The sequence below is a fragment of the Aphelocoma coerulescens genome, chromosome 2, assembly GCF_041296385.1.
Source record: "Aphelocoma coerulescens isolate FSJ_1873_10779 chromosome 2, UR_Acoe_1.0, whole genome shotgun sequence".
Classification (NCBI taxonomy): domain Eukaryota; kingdom Metazoa; phylum Chordata; class Aves; order Passeriformes; family Corvidae; genus Aphelocoma; species Aphelocoma coerulescens.
The window spans coordinates 153,826,833-153,848,232 of NC_091015.1; the positions used below are offsets into that span (position 1 = coordinate 153,826,833).

General features: G+C 41.5%; 1 protein-coding gene across 1 annotated transcript; it reads left to right on the forward strand.

Moving 5' to 3' along the window:
• Positions 1-1,254: 1,254 nt before the first annotated feature.
• SLC30A8 (solute carrier family 30 member 8) lies at positions 1,255-20,418 on the forward strand. Its single transcript, XM_069006044.1, has 8 exons — positions 1,255-1,334; positions 8,335-8,543; positions 12,407-12,553; positions 16,167-16,320; positions 16,839-17,028; positions 17,426-17,531; positions 19,105-19,239; positions 20,273-20,418. Exons 1-8 carry the CDS (start codon positions 1,255-1,257, stop codon positions 20,416-20,418), a joined length of 1,167 nt encoding a protein of 388 aa, XP_068862145.1.
• The last annotated feature ends 982 nt before the right edge of the window (positions 20,419-21,400 follow it).

Sequence of the window (21,400 nt, forward strand, 5' to 3'; positions counted from 1 at the left end):
GAGAGGCAAAGGTGACAGCACATCCTAGAAAAAAACATGCATTTCTGCTGTGGCTGTTCAGAAAAGTGCCTGAGACACAGTCAGCTCCTTGGCTCACAGGTTCCAGAGAAATGTTTGCACAGCTGACATGTGGGAGGCAACATGTGGATCTCTGATGGCATAAGCTCAATTATTTGCATTTATGTGTACAAATGTGCTACCTTTCCCCATGAATTTCAGACAGAGTATGTGTTCTGTGAGCTGAGGGAAGGAAGGGGTGATCCCATTTCATCGTATTCATATTAGAGCACCCATGGTAAAAAAGACTGCAGAACTAAGAGCAGCCCACAACATTTGCTCACTGCCTTGTTCTAATCTCTCCCATGAAAGCAGTGCACAGGTAGGGTTCTCAATCACAGTTTGCTTCTGCCAATAATATGGTAAAACAGACAGCACTGGTGCAATGCTTCCCATTAGTGCTGAAGCAAATGTCTGAGGTCAGGCTGTGAGAGGAGTGAGGCTGGAGGACTTCTCCTCCCCTCCAGGGACTGCAGCTGTCAATAGAACTAACAATCTGAATAAAGCAGAAATAACAACCTGCAGTCCTTCCTGCTGAAATGAAGATTTCAATAACCTGTGCTGCAAATGGCAATAATAAGCAGCCTCTTCTGTTTCGAACCATTAGGATAGAACATGCCAGGGTTAGAAATCAGTCCTTACTTAGAGTGATTGCTTAGATAAAAAGGATTGTGCAAAGCTGGAGTGAGGGAGGTTGACTTTCCTCCCAATCCAAGCAAGCAGAAAGGCAAACAGGGGACTGACTGTTTCCAGGCAAATCAGCCTGTTTTAATCGCCCTCCTTCTCTTTTTCAGTGCATTCACTCGAGCTCCTTTGTGCACATCGGTGTGTGCTCTCCTGTGCTGGACCCTGGGCCCGTGACTGGGACAGCACGCACTCCCCGTGTGACCAAAGAGCAGATTCAGCACCAAACATGGGTGGGCAAAAAGAAAAACTGGGAGGGAGGCCCGAAACCTCCAATCTGACACGCTCAGGGAGTTACTGGTTGGCATGGAGTGATGCCACTGGCACTAGGAAAGCAGCTTTCTTTCACAGTTTCTCTCAGGTTTATTGGGAAGATTATTAAAACATTTTAATTTAAAAATATTTGGCAGAGACTTCTGCATAAGTCAAGAGGACATTTCTGCCCATATTGCTTCAGACAGAGAAAAGAGAGTTTAAAGGGAAAAAACAAGCAAAACCCCATCGACTTTCCTCATGGCTGCTAAAAAGAGTCTTGAAAGAGCTTGTCTTGTGAGCGAGAGGGACACCAAGAAGTACTCCTTGGCCTTAGACAGGTAACACAACTCTTTGTTTCCTTCACTGCCATTTCTGTGTCAGAGCAATATGAGATCACTGATCTGCCAACCAGCTGCAGGAGTTGAAGTCTGAAGAGTTTCACCGTGCATACATTTTACTACTTTCAAAATGTTTTGTTCAGTTTTTTCCTTCCCAAACTTTCTTATTAGATATTTGAAACCTTTACTAGACAGCAGTGTGATGTGTCTGTGTCTGTGATGGATTGAACCAATCTACTGTTGAAGCAAGTGTCTCCTGCTATGTATTTTATAATCTTAGTAGATTTATTGTAGGATGCAAAACCTCATCGATTATGCTGCAATTTTAGGCTGAATTATAATTGTGCGATTGACACCATGTTTGACTCAAGGCTCCTTCATGCTTGAATGTCTAAATTATCCACTTGGTTTGAAAGAAAGATGATGCTTTATTCTTGTGGATAATCTATTGGACTTAGAGTTAATGTACCTCTTGTGTGCCAGAGGTCCTGTGAGTAAAAGCTTGCTAGAGTGGGGAAAGATCCTCTGAAAATATATGATATACTGTAGATTGGGTTAAAAAATGACTATAAATGTCTATCATGAAATAGTTTTGCAGTTTAACTTATTTTCATTCTTCGTCTTGACTCAGACTAGCAAGTATTTTTAAAAGAAAATAGCTGCTCAGTTACAGCTTAGCACCTCTTGACATTTCCATTATCTCATTGGTTTTCAGGTTATTTATTGCTTGGCTCTCTTAAAACATGTGGGACAGAAACTTGTTGTAAACACTGTCAGTTCAAATAGAAATCTGTCTCTTCATGTTCTTATACTGGGGTCAGTGCCATCGTATTTTAGTCAATTGAACGTCTGGGTTATTATTTAAGTATTATTACATGGCTCCATAAATATAGATGGCACTGTCCAAAATGACTTCTGTGGTAATATTTATATTTCAAAACGATCCCATATGATTCTGCCGTTCATTTTAGTTTTTGAAGACACTCAGTGCTTTTTGAAAGTTTGCAGTTTTGTGGGCACAGCTTCAGTACTTGAGGTCCTTTGGCCCCTTGCAGCCTCTGGACACAAAGGACAGCTCAGGGCAAACCCATTTTATGGTCCCCTGAGACAGGGAGAGTTGTTAGGCTGCCTTGTGAGGAAGCAATTTTTTCCCTGGATCACCAGTAATGGGGAATATCCCTGGTAAGATGAGAGGTAAGAAGCACACCAGGGGCAAGTATCCCTGGCAGTTGATCCTCCCATCTGAGAGCTGACTCATGTTCTGAAGGAGTCAAATTTTTTCTGATAATTATTTCTTAATTTAGGATTGAAATTAGTTGGGGTGAATTGCTGAAGCAATTGTGATTGTTGGGCTGATGCTGCAGCTACATGCAATAGCCCCTGAGCTGGAGGGCTCTGCAGTGGTGGTCCTGAGGTGGCTGAGTGATGGAGGTGGTAACACAGCTCTCCAAAATGAAGACGACTTGTCATCTAGCCATGTGACTTTTGTGCTGCATCTCCATTTTGCTTTTTCTGCCAGATGAAATTTGATTAACTGCACAATCTAATCACTCTATTCCAGAAATAACCAAAAATGGGGGCTGAGAGACAGAGTCTCCCTCCTGTTGGAAAGAGCTGGTAGCACAGGGGAAGCCCTCGCCCTGCTCCCCATTGCACCCAGCAGCTTGGGGTGCCAGCCCGGTGACCCAGGGTGCCAGCCCGGTGACCCAGGGTGCCAGCCCATGAGCCACAGCCAGCCCATCAGGGGATGCAGCCTTCTGGGCCTGGGGTCACAGAGCTGCTGCCTGCACAGCTACAGGTGTACTAAGCCAATAGTAGTAATAGGTTTATCTGTTGTAGATGTGGTCTCACAAATCTGTCTGTCCCAGGTGCAGGACTTTAGATTTGTTCTTGTGAAATTACAGATGGCTCCTGTTGAGCTCTTCCTCCAGACTCCTTATGGCAGCCTTGCCCTCCAATCCATCAGCTGCACCTCCAGGTTGGCATCATCTGCCAATGTAATCAGGGTGCATTGCACCTCCCCTCCAGAGGAAGGCATTACACAGCATGGGTCTCAGGAGAGGACACCACTTCCCGCCAGACTTGAGGAAGGCTATGAACCATTATGGCTGCAGGATCTGAAGCTGAGCACTCAGATCCTCCTGCTTCATGCAAAAGTGTTGTCTGTAAGTCATTTACCATCTATCTTTAAATTAGGTCTAAACTAGGTGTCTAAGATAGTTTTGTATGGTCTTTTCATAGTCAGTGGTGGTATTAAGAGAGAATTAAGTTCTTCTAATGATTAATCATTTGTATTCTATTTTGTCTCTGAGACAAGAGACAAGGCAGGGAAAAAACCCAATGGTGGCCAATGCTGAAAGCAGGAAAGTCATGTGGAAATGTTGGGGTTTGTCTTCATGCAAAAGTTTTTAACAGAGGGCATTAACATGACCTGTAGATATTCCTATCTATAGGCCTTAGACTCATAATTGGTTCCTGTGTGCCAGGCTCATACCAGCAGGTAAAAAGCTTGAAGTGAACCTGGGAGATTATTTCTTCAGGTGAAGAGTGATTTTCTATAGCAAGAACATAAGGAATATTTTCTTTTTCTCCCTTCCTGCAGGCAATATGAAAACTCTTATGAGATCAAAGAGTCGTCATCAAATAAAGGCTTTCCATCACTCCTTATCCTTTACAGAATCAATGCTCAGGAGGGTTATAGGTGTTTCTTGTGATTTCTGGACTGTTTTAGCTGAGGGCCCTGTGGTTATGTCTCCTTTGTACTGGCTTGCCAGCTGGTCCTAGTAGCACACAGTACTTTAGCAGACTCAGCAAACCTGATCCCATCGTCTTTGCCCTCCTGCAGGGGACATAAGGACCCTGCAGAAAGGACTGGGTCTGCCCAGTACTGGCCATATGCCGTCTCCAGTACGCCCACTTCAGCTTTGGCCACTTCCTCTGAGAAAGAAAATTAGAACCAAGGTAGTAAGTGATATGAAGTAGAAATTAAATAACTAGGGCATCAGCTCAGAAAATTGATGGTTCAGAGGTATAACAATGATACACAAAATCATGAATGATGTGAGGCAGGTAAACAGGGAATAGTCATTCATTATTTCTAACAGTATAAGAACTAATTAAAATAGCAGGCAGACATCTTCAGAGTGACAAAAGACACGTTGTTTTTACACACATCATAATTAAATTGTGGGACTCAATACTTTCAAGTCAGCTGGGTTTGTGGAATAAAGATGTGTAAAAGGGGGTTGAACAGGAGCTCTGGTTCAGAACTGGGGAGCAGTAACTCTCTGGGAATGTTCCTCTTTAGTACTTTGACATTATGTATTCCTTCATGCTTATGACAGAATTTGGATACTTGGCTCCATGCACCTCTGGTCTGTCTCCAGGCAGCTATTGTTATAGTGTTACGGAGAAGGAAAATTATTGACAATACTTTTACGCATATAGGGCCAGGCCCTCAAAATGAGGCCAAATAAAACAACTAAGGCATGAATTCCTATCTACTGGAAATCTAAATGTATTCAAATATATAGATATTTGCCTTTATTTTGTGCTCACAGTAAGGAAAATGAGAAACTGGACAGACAGGCGGTTAACAGGGTCTTAAATACCTTGGAAATATTCAAGATTGGTACATCAATTGAAATCGGAATGGTGCCAGCATAAGGGATGTGACTATGGCTTTGATGAATTTTTCTCTGAAGGCAGTTTCATTATCCTTTCAGGCACCAGAAAATTACTATTTTCCCTCATGAAGGAGATGATCTCCTGTGGAAAGTGCAGTGATTCCACATTTTCCTCTTTTGACTGGGGAACTCATAATGGTCTAGGAGGATAGCAATTATTCCCATAAGCCTGCAGATCAAGGCACCCAGCAGATCAAGTGAAAATAAACAGAAAGGAAGTTGTAATAAAAAGCTATTGCTAATGATTTGTGTGGAATCTGCAATATGTATTAATATTTTCTGCTTCCCCCTTCTGGGCATGACTCAGTTGGAGCCCTTAAGTGACATTCCCCTGACTATCTTTTTTACAAAGGAAAGAGAATTCAAACTGGAGAAAAGATTATGTTTTAATCTGTGACTTTGCAATATGCTGGCACAGAGATCTGATGCTCAAAGGCTGTATCTTGCTCTAAAACACTATGAAGGGATTTCTGGTCTAACACATCTGATCTTTGCACCTTAAGCTTTTGATTCACAGTTTTATAAAACTGCCTCTTAGATTCTTAGATTCTTTTAATTAGTGGCAGGCAGCTTTTGAAAGAGAAAAATAATGGTTACGTACAGGAGCTGGCAGGAGTTTTCCCAACTCATCAGGCCAGATGCTGTTCTGCAAGTTCAAAGGGAGCAGTGAATGCTTCCCACCTCTGGCAACTGGGGCACTTTTATTTAGGTACCCTTTAGACATAAAAATGTGACATTTGTGGGTTTATGCTGTCTCTGTTTGCTTTTGCATCTGTCCAGCAAGATCTGAGGGGCAGTGCTTTCCTGCCCCTCAGTGATGCCCCGAGGCTTTGTTAGTTGACAGAGAGACTGGAAGACAAAAAACAAAAGAGAGTGAAATCACAGAGTGACCTATTTTGCTAACAGCAAGGAAAGGACTTGGTGGCTCAGAATCTGCAGCAGTAATTTTGGCACTCCTGCCTGAGAGGCTGGTGAGCTGATCATGACTCATGTCATTAAGATGATTTTAATGTTCAATGCCAGCTGATGAAAATTGAGGTAAGGGGAAATTAATTTTACATGCAAACTATATAAAAGCATTGGAAGTTAACTCCAGAGAGAGATCATGAGAAAGAAAATCTTGCCTGCCTGGATCTCCAGGGGAGAGTGAGAGAACTACAGCATTTTATTCAGCCATCTGGAAGGAATTAATTTGTGGTACCTTCTGTGTCTAATTCATCAGGAAAATATTGTACAAAAATGACACAGTGCACATTAAGAACCTGATAAATGTAAAACTAAAGGACTGGAGAAGGACTGGCTGGTGGAGACCCCAGCTGCCAGATGGGCAGCCCATTCCCCAGACAGTCCAGCTCCCATTTATTTGTTGCTGTGAGGAAAATAAAGGAAAATGCTGACAAAATGACTAAGAAGACTCACTGTCTCCAAACATCATGCATTAAATCTGACCAGTTGGTCTTTCACACAAGCTCCTCACGTACAGGGGGAATCAGTCATCTCTGCTGAGCAAACAGAGACCACATGCTAACCTGGCTGGGAAAGAGGCTGACTCAGGGGAACACCGCACCCTTGGAACATCTCAATAATATTTACAGAACCAAATCCACATTGATTATCTACAGTTGCAGGGCTTGGCTGCCAAGGTGGGTCCTCTTTCTCCAATACCTCTGTGGTGTTGATGAACATAAAAGGCCAAGGCATTCACAGCTCTGCAGGTGCCTTTGCTTCTTGCCCATCAGTGTGGGGCATCTGGCAGGACTTCAGACATGCTGAGCAGCTGCAGCCCCCTCACGCTGCCCAAAAAAAGCAGCTGGAAAAAGCTTGTGATTTCAGTACAGTTTTTTTCTTGACATTGACTACTGCAGGTTGGCAGCCACCAGCTGATTTCTTTCCAGTGAGATTTTAGGCATCTTGACACTTCTATAAACAGTGCAGAAACACTACAGAAAGTCACCAGGACTCTTGTTACTTCCTGGAGCACAGGTTTCCTTCACTCAGCTGAAGAAACAATTCTTCCTGGTCCCAGAGAAAAGTCTGAAGTCAAAAGGGGGAAAAGCCACTGGGGCAGCTAAGCTCAGCCCCACATCCTGCCCCCAGGCTGATTTCAGACTTGCAAAAAAAGCGGTGGAGTTTGCTGTGTTCCTGGGTAGCCCCTGCACACACAGACCTCAAATAGCTGCAACATGTGGTTATATGGATGTTGTGTATGTGCATCTTGGCAGAATTCATCTTCTGGTGCCACAGTCTCAGTACAATGTGATTGCATCAGGAGTAGCTCTGGCAACAAGTGTTGTATTGGGAGACACAGAATGGTTTCAAGTTGAGTCTCCTGGGAGGAGGTTTAGAGGGGGGTATTTTTGCCATTTGGACTCCTTTTCTATTGAGAGATAATGAGAAGGGAACATCCTTGCTCACCAAACCACCTTGGAGGATTCTCTGAGTTGCTCTACTGAGAGCACCAGATGTCGTGGTCATCCAGGAGCTTCCACAGTTGCAGTGCAATGTGCTTGGCCCGGGAGTTCTCTACCCCCACCCTGTATTTCCTGTGCAGGAACCCTGAGAGGGACAACACTGAGGTTTTGTGGCAGAGCAGACTTGGCTGAGAAATCCCCTTGTGATGGAGCAATGCTCAAAGAGCCACTTCTGCTGGACTTCTCACCGTTCCACAAAATTAGTGGTGCAAAGGATTCAACATACTATGGAGAATTGATTTCTTTGATTTTTTAAATACCTTTGAGATTTTTTGGCTAGTATTGTCTATGCTCAGGCTCTGCTGGAATACTGGTAGATTTTGTACATATGTGGAAATTTGAGATAAAATAGTTCTGTGTGCAAAGAGATGAGAGAAATATCTTTAGCCGATTTTATTTAAGAAAAAGAAGTTTGGGGTGGTTTTTTGACTAGTCTTCCCGACAAAGCTGTTTGAAATAAAATCCTGATTTTTTTTAGTAGAATTTTCTCCATGTTATGCTGAATTTGGTAGCTATTTGCATGAGGTACAACTTTTTCAAAGTCATGTGGTGTGCATGAGACACACAGATTAAGAAAGCAACCCTGTGCTTCATAAACTGCTAAATGATGTAGGAGCGCCCAAAGAGCTGGGAAACACGGCCAGAGCACTCATTTCATGTGCAGCTCCGTCCCACAGAGCCTTGCTTGTGCGAACAAGCCTCTTCTATGACCTGCTCTGCTGTTCCCAATGCTGCTTTTATCCTTTGAAAGCATTAATTACATAGTTTCTGGTGCTGTAGGGCTAGACGCCTGAATAACCACGGTTTTTCTTTTCTAACCTTCTGTTTCTTTCTATCCCAAAGGATGAGCTGGCTTCAGAAGAATTCAAATGAAGAGAGGCAGCAGCAGGAAGCAGAAGTCGCAGTAGCTAATCCAGCGTATCACTGTCACAGCTACTCACAGGCCTATGAGAACAGAAAGAGGGAGCAGCATCAAGCCAGGAGGAAGCTCTGTGTAGCATCAGTAATTTGCACCTTCTTCATGATTGCTGAGATAACAGGGGAGTATGTGTGTTCAAAAAGAGCCCAGTTAGGTGCCCAGCACAGCCACATTCTTCCCTTCACTCAGACTACAGGGACCATGGTGACAGGAGTGAACCCACCTGGCATTAAATAACTCTCCTTTGTCCCTTAAAAGAATCGGGAGGGGGAAAGGGTTTAAGTGAAATTATAAAAATATTTTCATATATTCATTCAAGGATTGCATCTGGGTAGGAATACAAAGATCAGTTAATGATCTGAATTGTTCTTCCAGGTCTTAAGCTTGACTAGAAGTGACCAGCATGTCTTAGCATCATGTCACAAAAGGTTTCTAATAAATTGGGTTACATTCTTTTTAAAAGATTAAAAGATTTTACATATTTATCCAGGCGAATGAGACCTCAGCACTGATGGAGGCTGCTAGCAGCAGGATCTGAAAATAAATGCAAGAGTCTTTACAAAATCCAGGGAAATCCAGGGCCAGATTCGCCATCTGTTTTTCTACAGTTAAGTCAATGTATTTGTATCAGGGCACATTTATCTTTTAAATTGACCTGCTGGTGTGTCTCTGGATCAATGGAAGATTATTCCCCTACCTAATTAGCTTTCACTTCTGGACCCACCCTACAATATCCAGTATAGGTATTTGGCTTGCTCATAGAGCATCAGCTTTCATTTTGTCTCACTGATATGCTCTCTCCATGGATTCTGTGATATTTATATCCACCTGATAGTTCCTGGCTCTTTAATTTGCCCTTCTCTGCAGTGAGCTGAGGTAAGGGAAGACATGAGGAATCCCACAGTCTTTTGCCATATGTGTTCCAGCCGATGTAACAAAAATCAGCCAGGAAGGCCTCTGAAACCCATATTTTCCCAGCTCAGACATCTCTGGAGCCCCATGAAAATGAAACAGAAAGGCTTTGTCTTCCCCACAGGTGAGAAGTGGAGGAACTGACAGAGTTGCTACATTTCTGCATTCTCCCCTGGCTGCCAAACCCAGCAGGGACTTCTCCAACTCCTCCCTCCCACGTACTCCCTCTGCACGAAGCCCCGTTGTTTGTAGGTGACGTGCATTTTCCCCATGAAAACTGGTGCATGCTGCTAATCCCCATGCAGTAATTTCCAGTGCCAGAGTAATGCATTATTAACAAAACCATATAATCTGTAGGCTTACGTTTGGTGAATGCAGCTAAGCTGGAGGATAATTGGAAGGACAGATGATATGTTAACTAAATGTTTCGTTTTGCTTAATGAATCATGCAGCTTTTTTGCAGTGACAGCTTAAGTAACAGGCTTGAAGATCGCTTTGCTTCAGACCATTAAACTTTGACAAACCAGTTATTAACTGCAGTTACAGACAGCTCTCTGTGGAGATTTTTGTAATTATGAACCATACATTTAATTTTTTTAATCATTAGGCAAGACTGCTGTGCCTGATGATTGACCACTGAGTGACTGACAATTTCTACTGCTTGTGGTCTATAAAGCTATAAGCATCCATTGTAGGGAACGGTAAGTCTTAAAGGCCACTTGTTGGGAGTATTGATAAAAAGCTGTAAAAGCCTGTAACTATTACACACGTTTTGCTCCTGAAGATAAAGAATGTCTTCCCATCCCCTCCTTGCCCTCTAAGGGCAAACAGCTTCCGTGGGCATTATTATGCTAAACAGAAGAAACAAAGCTGCATCACTCTCAGAGAGGCTGAGAAGTTGTGCTTCTTTGAATGCCTAGATCTTTCCTGATATTTTTTCTCAAACCATCTGTGCTGGCCATTACTGGTTTCCCAAACAGGGCACTGCTGGTTGAGCCTGATACACCACCAACTCCCTTTGAAAGACAATTATCTTCTGTTCTTCTAAGGCAGATCCATCACAATTTGCATAGACTTGGAGATATCAGTCAGACCAATACCATCCTGTGTGGAGCCCAGATATGAAAGTGCTTTCCAATGGTTTTTGGTGGTTAAGGACCAAATGTGGATTTCAAAGTACTTCACTTCCACTTGGGCAGTAGAAAGACAAACCCTGCATGTGGCCTCATGTCAGAGCAGAATATAAAAACTTGATCAGTGAGACAAGTTGCTAAGTTAAGGAGACTGAGATCTCTGAAACTCACCCGAGGCATTAGTTATGCCATCAATACATAAAATAAAAATTTGCAAACATTTTTCAAAGACAGCAGGCTAGAAGCAAACTTTTGAGATGCTGTCCCACAGAACATGGCAATAGAGTATATAAAAGGGTTTTGCCCACAGCTTGTGATCAACATATTTGTTGGCTGAAAGATACCCGATGCCTGTCTTGTTAACGTCTGGGCACTGCCAGGCAAGCCTTCTTCCCCCTGCTATGCACAACTGCCTCCCTCTAGAGATACAGCTACTCTGCAAACAGTGAAAGTCTAAGAGATGTGCCATGACCAAAAAGTATCTGTGCATTTATACTTGAGCATGTGCTGGGGAATACTTATTCTGATGAATTTTTCATTTTACTGCAAGGAATGAGATGCCCCCAAATTCCACAGACATGCTTTCTCTCTTTTGGGAAGTAACTTTGGGCAAAATTCTGTGCTGAAAAAACTTATATTGTTAGGTATTCTAATCTAAAATATGCATAGAGGAGGAAATTAAATAGACAGTCCATCCTGCTGGCACGAAAATGCTCCAACTATAAGGAAACAAGAGATATATCTACATGTCCTTTTGGCAGTGGTATGCTGCCAAAGATTTGAATGAGGCATTTTATTGTTGCAGTATCCGCACTGTAACAAATATACATCGTGTTGCAGTATCTGCACTGTAACATTTTATGATGTTTTACAGGCTTCATTGATTCTCATATGGGTTGTGGTCAGGAGAAATTAGTGAGCTGAAATTAATTAAATGACTGAAGAATGAAAATGTATTGCCAAATGCAGAAACTAGGTGTTTTGGCTCTATTATTTCACATTTCTGATGAAAAGACTACCCTGTTGTAATGAGTTGGAAGGACAGTGTCCTGCCTGGGATCCTTGTCTTCTCCTGCAGCCACCAGCAGCTGGGGCAGTTTAAAGCAAACTTTTAGTTTATTTGGATTTGCCTTTAGCCCTGAGACATGGTTAGAAGAATTTGGCAAAATAATGATATTTAGCTTATTGAGTAAAAGAAACAAAGAATTAAAATAACCCAAAATGTTTTGAATTTGGTAGGTTTTTTTCTTCAGAATCCACATAAATCTAAACCCCCACAGAGTAAAATTATATTCAGCCACATTTTTTGAGCTCTGGCAGGAAAATTAAGTTGTGCATTACGGATTCAAAATGGTAGATTTGTGCTGAGAACAGAACATTTTTCTCTATGCCCTCACTAAAATGATTGATTGCTTATCACAGTTCTCCTACTGGGACCTTTCCATGTATTCCTGTTTTAGTGTTGCCTGTGACAAATAGAGTCAGGCAGCAGGAAGGACATTCATATTTTCCTGTAACAAATAGGAAATGAGTCCCATAAGCTAGGTCTCTGAACTGGTGTACATACATAAAAATATCCGTGTTCTGTGAAAAGATAGTGGGAGGATACTGGAAATGTGATTCCTAATATGGCTTTTCACAAAAAAAATCAGATATTAAAATAGTCAACAGTTCAATAGTAATATAACTACAGAACTAATGTATCACAACTCTTATTGTTCTTAGGTCTCTCTCTAACAAAGAAATCTGGCTTATGTATTTCCATTAGTTCATACCTTTCACTGCTTGAATGAGGTACAAAATGAAATTATCTTTGAAGATGTTTGGGTCTTGTGTATGATGACTGAAAATTGAGTGTTCCCTTTGATTCTCAGCAAAACAGGTCTTGAGTTTGATGTGGTTGGCTCAACCTTCTGACCAGAGCCATGATCTGGACGCGTGTTTCACACAGGTGGGCAGATCGCCGGGAGCCTGGCGGTGGTCACCGATGCAGCACACATCCTGGTGGACCTGACAAGCTTCATGATCAGCCTCTTCTCGCTGTGGCTCACCTCCAAACCTCCTACCAAACAGCTAACTTTTGGGTGGCATCGAGCAGGTAGGGAACATGTCACAGTATGAACATGTGGAATGGGAAAGGGAAGTTATCACAGCCAGGGGCTGGAGAACATGTTGATGTCCAACACAGGTCTGCAGGCATTGAGAGACAGTGCACTAATGCTCCCACAGGTCTCAAGACACAAAACCAAGAAAGACAGTGATTTTCAAAGAAGAGTCGTCTTAGTTAAAAGCATGTCTTTCAGTTCATTATTTACCATAGTTTTGGGCTGGTGCTAACTTTGGTTGAAATAACAGTAATTTCTTTCAGTGACTTGAGTGTGTGGAGGACTGAGCTCTCGATCTGTTATGAAACACAAGTTTCTATAAAAGCAACAATAACTATAAAAATGAGGGTTTGCTCCATTTCTAAAGCAAATGATTAAATTATTTTTAAAAGTCAGCAATGTTACGTTCATAGAAAAGTGAGATCCTTTAACATTTACCCTTTTCTAGGTTCTCTTCTTTCATATCTCTTTATCACTGTTGGTTTTTATCAGATGCAAACACAGGCAGGTTTCTTAAGTACTCTGTCCTCAACCTAAAACAATGATTTTACAGATGATACCTAATACCAAAAGCCTGACAATCAAACACAAGTGTTTTTATAAAAACAAGACACTAGCAAAATATTAACCATGAGAATCATTTTCTGGGAGTACGAATCTGTTCAAGATTTAGACACATAAATATCAATGCCCCCATGTACATGAGCACCTTTAAACATGGGGTCCAGGTCTCTGATACATTCAACAGAAACCTTGACTCCATTCAGCCTCCTAAACATGGAAGTCCAGTGTCACATCTCTAGGATGTTTGAAGCTTATGCATGGTAATGGCAGCTGTTGCACAAGACCCATAGCAGACTGCACAGGGTGCCAAGCACAAGACCAGGGCATGTCAAATGTGACCAGACACTCACAGTTAAGAAACCAGTATTTTTTCCCAGTCAGTCAATGGAGCAGGGAACTGTGTCAATCACCATTAATTTGATGTCCATTGTCCACAGGGCAAGCTTAGACACTTAGCTAATGCCTACAGGAAGACAATTTAGTTGTCTCTGTCTGAAAGTGAATCTCATGCTGGATGTCTCAGGGCTCAGTTTTGTTGCTTATATGTAAATGATTTGTGATGTTTGAAATCCAGTTGCCACTCTGGAACTCTATGGGTCAATTATACACCTTGTGTCAAGCCATACATGGAGGTGTCAGTGTATCTCAAATGACTCTAGACACCTGTGCACCTGAACCAAGGACTCAGAAGAGAAATGCTTCAAGGATGTTCAGGAGGACGGTCCAGAAAGAGCTTCTGACTCAGATGTCTGTAGGCCAAGGTTTGTTGAAGCTGCAGAAAGTACTGGGGAAGACATATGCCATACTCATCCTGTCTTTCTGTAGCTCCCTGAGTGTATTCTACCAGCTCTGCTGGAAACAGGCTGCTGGGTGAGTGGGAGGTTCAGTATGGCTCAAGCATGGCTGGCATTGTGTTGACAACACACAGCTGAATTTTGCAGCCTTAGTAAACTACTACTTAACATCAGTTGAGTCACCATTACTTTTTATGTTTATGACCTCTTAGCCTGGGGGGAAAAAAGTGAGACACCTCTCTTGCTAATGTTGGCAGGTTCAGCCACTTCATGTAACTTCATCCTCTGTCGGAACTAGATTATTTTTATTTTGTCATTGCAATGCAGAACTTCAAAACCAATCCTTTATTGCCTTTTTATCCTGGTAGCAAAGAGAGCCTTGCATCAAATGTTGGAAGCTATTTAATTGCATTCCATGATTGGTATCCTGTTTCTTGCTTAGTTTCCTGGCTATATTTTCAGTTTAATATGCAGGTGTGTACCTTAATAGAGTAGCCGAGGGCAGTCAGGTGGCAAAGTCACTATTCACTGACTACCAAGGTCTTGCAGGTGCAGCCCTCCATGTCACTGGAAGCTGTTTCTTCACTGCTTCCCTCAGACTGATAGATATTGTCACGAAAAGACTCTGTATGGCAGTGCTCAGGTTCAGCAGAAGCCATCTGAATGCCTCCTGCCCTCCATGCCAATAAGACTGAATAAGACTGATAGTGTAAGCCAAACTATTTCCAAGTACAAAAACTCTCTTGCGCCTTAATTTCCCTCAGCTGTGACTCAGAGATTCCCACACAATCCTACACTATTGTTTGCTGTGCTCTGTTAGTGTTAGTAGTTCTGAAAAAAAGTAACTGAGAACATCTCAAGTGAAGTATTTAGTGCTGCTGAACTGGTCTGTAAGCTTAACTAAACTTCTGCTAAGATACTCCATTGAAAACTAATATGTAAAGATGACTGCTAATATGTTCTATTGTGGAAGATATACATAAATCCACACAGGTGGGTACCTGTGTTCACAAGAGCTCTTGGCTGCTTTCATGTCAATGATAGCACAGCCATCAACACCTTCAGCTGGGCCAAGTTTGCAGGGTTTCAGCCTATAACTTGCAGAAAAAAATTGTATTATTTATGTTTACTTCTATCTACTTTTAAGCAAAACTAGATTCCCCTGTTGGTGCACTTTCATTTATTATTTGCCAGTTTTAGGCAAAACAGCTACTTGATAAGCATTTCCAGCCTGCAGAAGGAGTGATCCTCATAAAATTATGTTAAAAATCATAAGCTGTTTTAATGGATTGTCAGTGGAGGTCTGTGCAAATGCTTTCTGGTTGTCTACTGCCTTTCACTTTGCTGTGAGCTTGCATTTTCTTTGGTATTGTCTCGATTGTGCTCATTTACCCATTCAAGTCACATGGCAATTACTAGTCCCACATCCTATTAAAAGCATGCTGCACGTTCATATGCACTTCCCTGGACCTCTCCTATAACAGTGCAATAAAAGGTGGCCTTGGGGACTGGATTTATTTGAGCCCAACTCAAACCCAATAGAGACAAAATTAAATTTTGCTACCCCAGGGAAAAAATAACTTCTTTTGTTCTCATCACAGCTAGTGGCACAAAAATGATTTTGTGGCAGTGGCAGGATGAGTTCCAGGATAAGTTTTGCTGACAGGACCTCGCTGGAGGCTGACTGTCTTTCTGAAGTGTGAGGTGGTGAGAGGTGTGCAGAAACAGGGCAGGCTAATGGAGGGGGATTATGGCCGACAACGGGTTTGGGTGAGCTGTGCCTCTCTCCTTCCTTCAGACCTCTGCTCCTGTTGATGCCTGAAACCTAAGGCATCACTGTGATGAAGATAACCTTGTTGGGGGAGGAGGGCTGGTCTTTGTGGGTTTCACACCACACTGTCAGGGCCAGGCAAACTCCTTTTGCTCCTCCCAGAACTCCCCAAATGATCTTTTACATCTCTCCAGTTTCTTAGAATGTTGCATGAACTCAGCAATGGAAAGGGCCCAACAGTAGGAGCAGGTAGAACAGGGTTAGGCCACCACATGCATAAGGCTACCCTGGATAGCCACTGGATTTGCTATGAACAGAAAGGAGATGCCCATTCTTTGTGAGCATCAAGTCTGCCAGCATACAAGAAGCAGCTCTCCTGGCTATAAAGCTCACAAACCTGGAACCGTTATCATCAACCTCTTAAAATTTCTTGCATTCCTATTATGACTGTCAAAATCAGATTGTTTTAATTCCTAGAAATTCTGGGAGCCTTGATGTCTATGATAATTGTTTGGATGGTGACGGGTGTGCTGACATATTTGGCTTGCATGAGGCTGCTACACCTGGATTACGATATTGATGCTACAGTGATGCTCATTACCTCTGCTTGTGCCGTGCTCGCCAACATCCTGTAAGTTATTTTGTTCTCCTCTCATATGACATTTGAACCTTGAACCTGCTGCTGTAATTCAATAAAAAAACTACCAAGAGATAATGGCCTCAAAAATATTAAGTGTTTATAAGTTCCATGAGGGTATGGAAAATGGTCAAAATGAGAGGTCCTGCTTCTCACTGAAAGTTGCAGCTGCTCTCCTCCTTTCTGTTAGCTGCCACACTGGGAAGGCAAATTATGAGTGTACAAACCCCAGGAAAAGATTATTCTCCATCTCACTTTTTATTAGATGTCAGAATATTCAAGAACTCTATAAAAAATGAGGCCTCATTAATTACCCCATTCACAGTCTTTCTTGATTATGCAAACCACTGAAAACCTAGGAATTATCTGCTCAGCCACTCTGCATCTCTACTTAGTGTGTCAGATTTTACTGTTCAGCATTCAGAAGTGATAGGGATGATGATGTGTATGACCTCACTGCTTTCAAGGATGCAATATATCCACTGATATTTGCAACTTTACCTGTCTTGCAGACTAAGCCTGATCCTGCACCAGACTGGCCACAGGCACAGCCATGGGGCACAAGCCAGGGAATGTGTGTCAGCCCCCCTGGAAAAGCCAGCTCCGAGCAATGCCAGCCTGCGGGCAGCCTTTGTGCATGCCATTGGAGATCTATTCCAGAGTATTAGTGTGCTAATTAGTGCACTTATAATCTTCTTTAAGGTTGGTTTTATTAGTTCATGTGCCTTCCCTGCAATCAAGGATAAGTGCTATTTTCACAGCGTTGTGACACTAGGTACTATGTAAATATTTCCTCTGTCTTAATCATACACATTGTAATTGTGTCAAAGAGAATTATTCTTTTTCTTGGGAACTGAAATAACTGTTGAGAGTGTAACCCTTGCTTCTTCATGTTTCAACTGGATGCTTTGGTGTCTCTCTCTTTCTTCATCTGTAGCACCTTCATTCCCTGTACTGAGGCTCTCTAACTGGCAAAGGAGGCCAGCACTCATTCTGTACTAGATGAATGGAATATATTATTCTTTAATGTTAACTAATTAAAAATGACAATAACCACAAATAATTAAATTAACAAAGTGGTGTGTTCATCTTTTTCTAGCCACAGTACAGAATAGCTGACCCAATCTGCACATTTGTGTTTTCCATCTTTGTTTTGGCAACTACCGTCCCGATTTTAAGGGATATCTTGACTGTCTTAATGGAAGGTAAGACCTGATTCCAGAATCAATACACTTACATTATGATTTTTTTCTGTTTCTTTCTCCATAATGATTATATATGCTGAAAAAAAGTATAATAGCACATTTCTGAATCAGTTTCTGATATTCTCACGACTCTGATCGTACTTTAAACCTACTTTCAATTTTAATCAAAATTGTTTTCTACCATTACATTAGGTTTACACATATGACAGTTTCTGTAAAAATCAGTGTACTGGTGTTTTGCTAATGAGCTCTGAGTTTCTTTTGTTTGTCATGTGTGTAGCATTTCTTTCTATCACCCCTTTGGCATATGAGATGCCTACTCACATTGTTCATTGTGTATTTCCTTTACCCGTGTGAAATACATGTCTTTGCCAAGAAAAAGTGCTTTGACTGTGCCTTGAACTGTGTCTGTGAAATAGGCTGAGTGCAAGAAACAGAAGTTTACAGGATTTTCAGTTGCACCAGTCCAGAAAAATAAGCTATTGGAGCTTTCCAGTTGTGTTCAAGTGCATGGGAATAGACAATTCTCAGCACAGCAGCAGCAAGAAGAGCCAGGCTTAGCAATATTTAATCCTGTCAGATGTGGGCCTGAATATTTGTTTTGCAAGGCCAAATGACTTGAACAGTCACAGATGCATGTTTTTGCCTTCCTCACATTGAATAATATAATGCAAACTCTTTCTCAGCTATGAAGACATGAGGATTAAAGGGGAAAGTAGCTCTAACAGTGCAGGTTTTGAATGGCTACTCAGTGTGACTGCCTGAGTGGCTACTTCTTCTGTCTTTCACTTGCACCTACTGCTGTTTCAAGAAATAAAATATCCAATATTGTTACAATAGTCTCATTCTAGGGTTTTTTTGCCTTCAGTGATTGTGAGATAGAGATACTTCCATGTAGAAGTATACCTAGACAAGAGTGTAGCAACTAACTTATTTTGGTTGCCAAAATATCAGATCTCTTGATTACTGGAAAAAAAATCCAACTACCAGGAAGGGGGAGCAACCCTTGACACTCAGGAGTTTCTTTGTCAAAGCAGTGACTCCCAGCTTCTGTAAACAGTGCTGACATGCCAAAGTCATCAGTGCTCTGTTCCCCTCTGCAACAAGCCCACTGTCCTCCTGAGCAGCTCTCTGGGGATTTTCCTAAGTAGCATATTCTGCCCAGAATTTTCTGAAAAGGAATTGGAAGCTGGAGCTGCTGTTTCAGTTTACTGATCCAAGTGGATTATGATGAATATAGCTGTTCACATAGGCATAGAGATGCACTTATGAAAGATGTTGGTTAAAGGCCAGGACATGATCTGGCTAAATAGCTCACTACCATATGTAAACTGGACACCCAGATTGTTCCCTAAAACATGCTTGAGTCTCAACCTTCCATGGAGAAGCTTAAAACAAGGGATAGGATTCAATAGCACAGTGAACTCTGAAATAGATGGGCTTTCCAAAGCATCGAATACTTTTATACAAATGATACATCTAAGTGAATAAAGGTTCATGATTCATTTTCCTCTATGGATCATCATTCTTATCCCTTAAAAATATTGTTTTCCCATCAACTTCTCCTTTTCAGGAACATCAAAAGGATTTGCTTATGATGCCGTAAAAGCAAGAATTTTAGCGGTTGAGAAAGTGGAGTCCGTTCACAACCTTCATCTTTGGTCTCTGACAATGAATCAAACTGCTCTCTCTGCTCACATTGCCACAGGTTAGTAAATTTCTATAAGCAGGGAGTAACTATCCAGCTGCTGTCTAGTAAAGGTCAGTCTTTCTTGATTCAGATTAAACTGACTATATATCTGTTACTTGTCAAAAAAATTGTCATCATTTTGTTGGGAAAATAAAACCAACAATAATAACAAATAAAGCTCTCAGATCCTCCTCCCAGAAACCTTGTCTAAACAGCAGGGACCTCTCTTTAGCCCAAAACTTGAAAGATGCAGAGGCTGTGGGGCAAGGAAATAAATGGCAAGCTATTTTTAATAAATTTAAAGAATTAGACTCAAACTGGATTTTTCTCACAATTTTGTCAAACTTGAAAACTGTTGATCTCTACAAGAAAAACTTGCAGGGCAAATCTGCATTCCTGATGTATCTCCAGCAGTAAAACAATCTTTTAAAATAGATGGAGTTTAGAAGTAGCTCCAGTTCATCTTTTAAAATATTATTTTAAATTGTTGTTCTTATCCCAGTTGACAAACTGTCCACTACCCAGGTCAACTTTCTTACTTGTCTGTCTGCTTTTTATGTGTTAAGAAAAAAAAATGCCACCTGTGTTTGACCAAGGACAGGGCTAGAGGTGAAGTCCTCCATGGAGTCCCCATTTTCCAAAAACAGAGAGTCTATCAGCCACCCAAATCACTTGGCACTGCTGCTACTCCCTGACTGGATGAACTAATCTTTATTAAGTATTTCTGCTTTCCTCCAGTCTTCAGCCAAACTGAATTTCTATGGTGATTACTTTTAACTTAACTCTTGCCAAAATTGCATATTCCAACCACATTTAAATGAACAAATTTTGCTGACATGGAGGTTCCTGAAAGGAGGATAAAAAGGACAAGAAACACTTTTCAAACAAACTTCCTATTCCAAGTTTCTGTCTATCCTAGACATATACAATATCTATATCAGATATCAATGTCTATATTAGATATCAATGTCTATATTAGAAGTGTACAATACTTCTTTAAAGTATTATCAAAATGTATGTGTTTTGATTATTTTCTGCTTGCTATCTGTAGCAGACACAACAGACAGCCAGAAGATTTTGAGAGATATTACCCAAGTCTTGTTTGAGCACCACAGCTTCCACTCCATCACCATTCAGATTGAATCAGGACAGGATCAGAAACCAGACTGTGTCTTCTGCCAAGAGCCCAGGGATTAAAGGGAGCGGTGTGCTATGCCAAATAAATTTATCCCCTCTTACAGGTCAATGGAGACTATATGTTCTGGTTGAATGTAATTGATTAACAACAAATGGTAATTAACTGAAATAACAAGCCCTGCCATTGCAAGCAGAGCATGGGCCTTTCTTTGTTGGTATCATTTACCATGAGAGAACATGTATGAGATCCAGCCATCAACCAGATTGCCTGTCCCTCAGCAGTTTCTTTCAATTACAAGAGGAATATCTAAATTATTCTTGACTAGACCAGAAGATTGGCAGTAAAGCAACATTTAGAGTGCCTGTCTGTAATTACAGGTAACAAAAACCAATCAACCTTCAAATTACCAACAGACAAATTATCACAGGTATAATGAAATGTGAGTTTGGTGTTATTAAAGCTCAACACTCACTCAGGATGAAAGAGAAAATTTAAATTAACACAAGAGTTGAAGAAATCTGGGAAGGAAAGTGATGGTGGCATGTGCTTTCCCTGCCTTTTGGCAGACACTCTTCTTCCTGCCTATTAAGGGAAGTATCAGATATGTACCGTACTCTTCTGCATGGATCACAAGAGAATTCATTCTGTTCATATTTGGCAAATAGCTCTTTGTTTTAGCTAACCCTATTTATTTTTCAGCCAGCCTTCAGGCAAACTCTTTCTTGCCAGGCATGGGCAGTATTCTGTACTATTAAGACAACCCATAACTCGAATAGTGCTGCACCATGATGAGTTACGAGAGAAGATTTGAGGTGGATTTCTGTGTGTCCATATCACAAGGTACCACTGAGTCATGGCAATAAAACAGTCCAGGTGCTCTTAGAAAATGAAAAAATAATCAGGGCAAGGAAAGACTGGGACCCATTGTGAACATCCTGTCTGGTGTCGTACCTCAGAGTTCATGCCTGTGGGGTGTTACCTAGTGACACTACTTCCCTGAAGTTATATCAGGTAATTGGAAAAAGCCTTTGGCATATCACA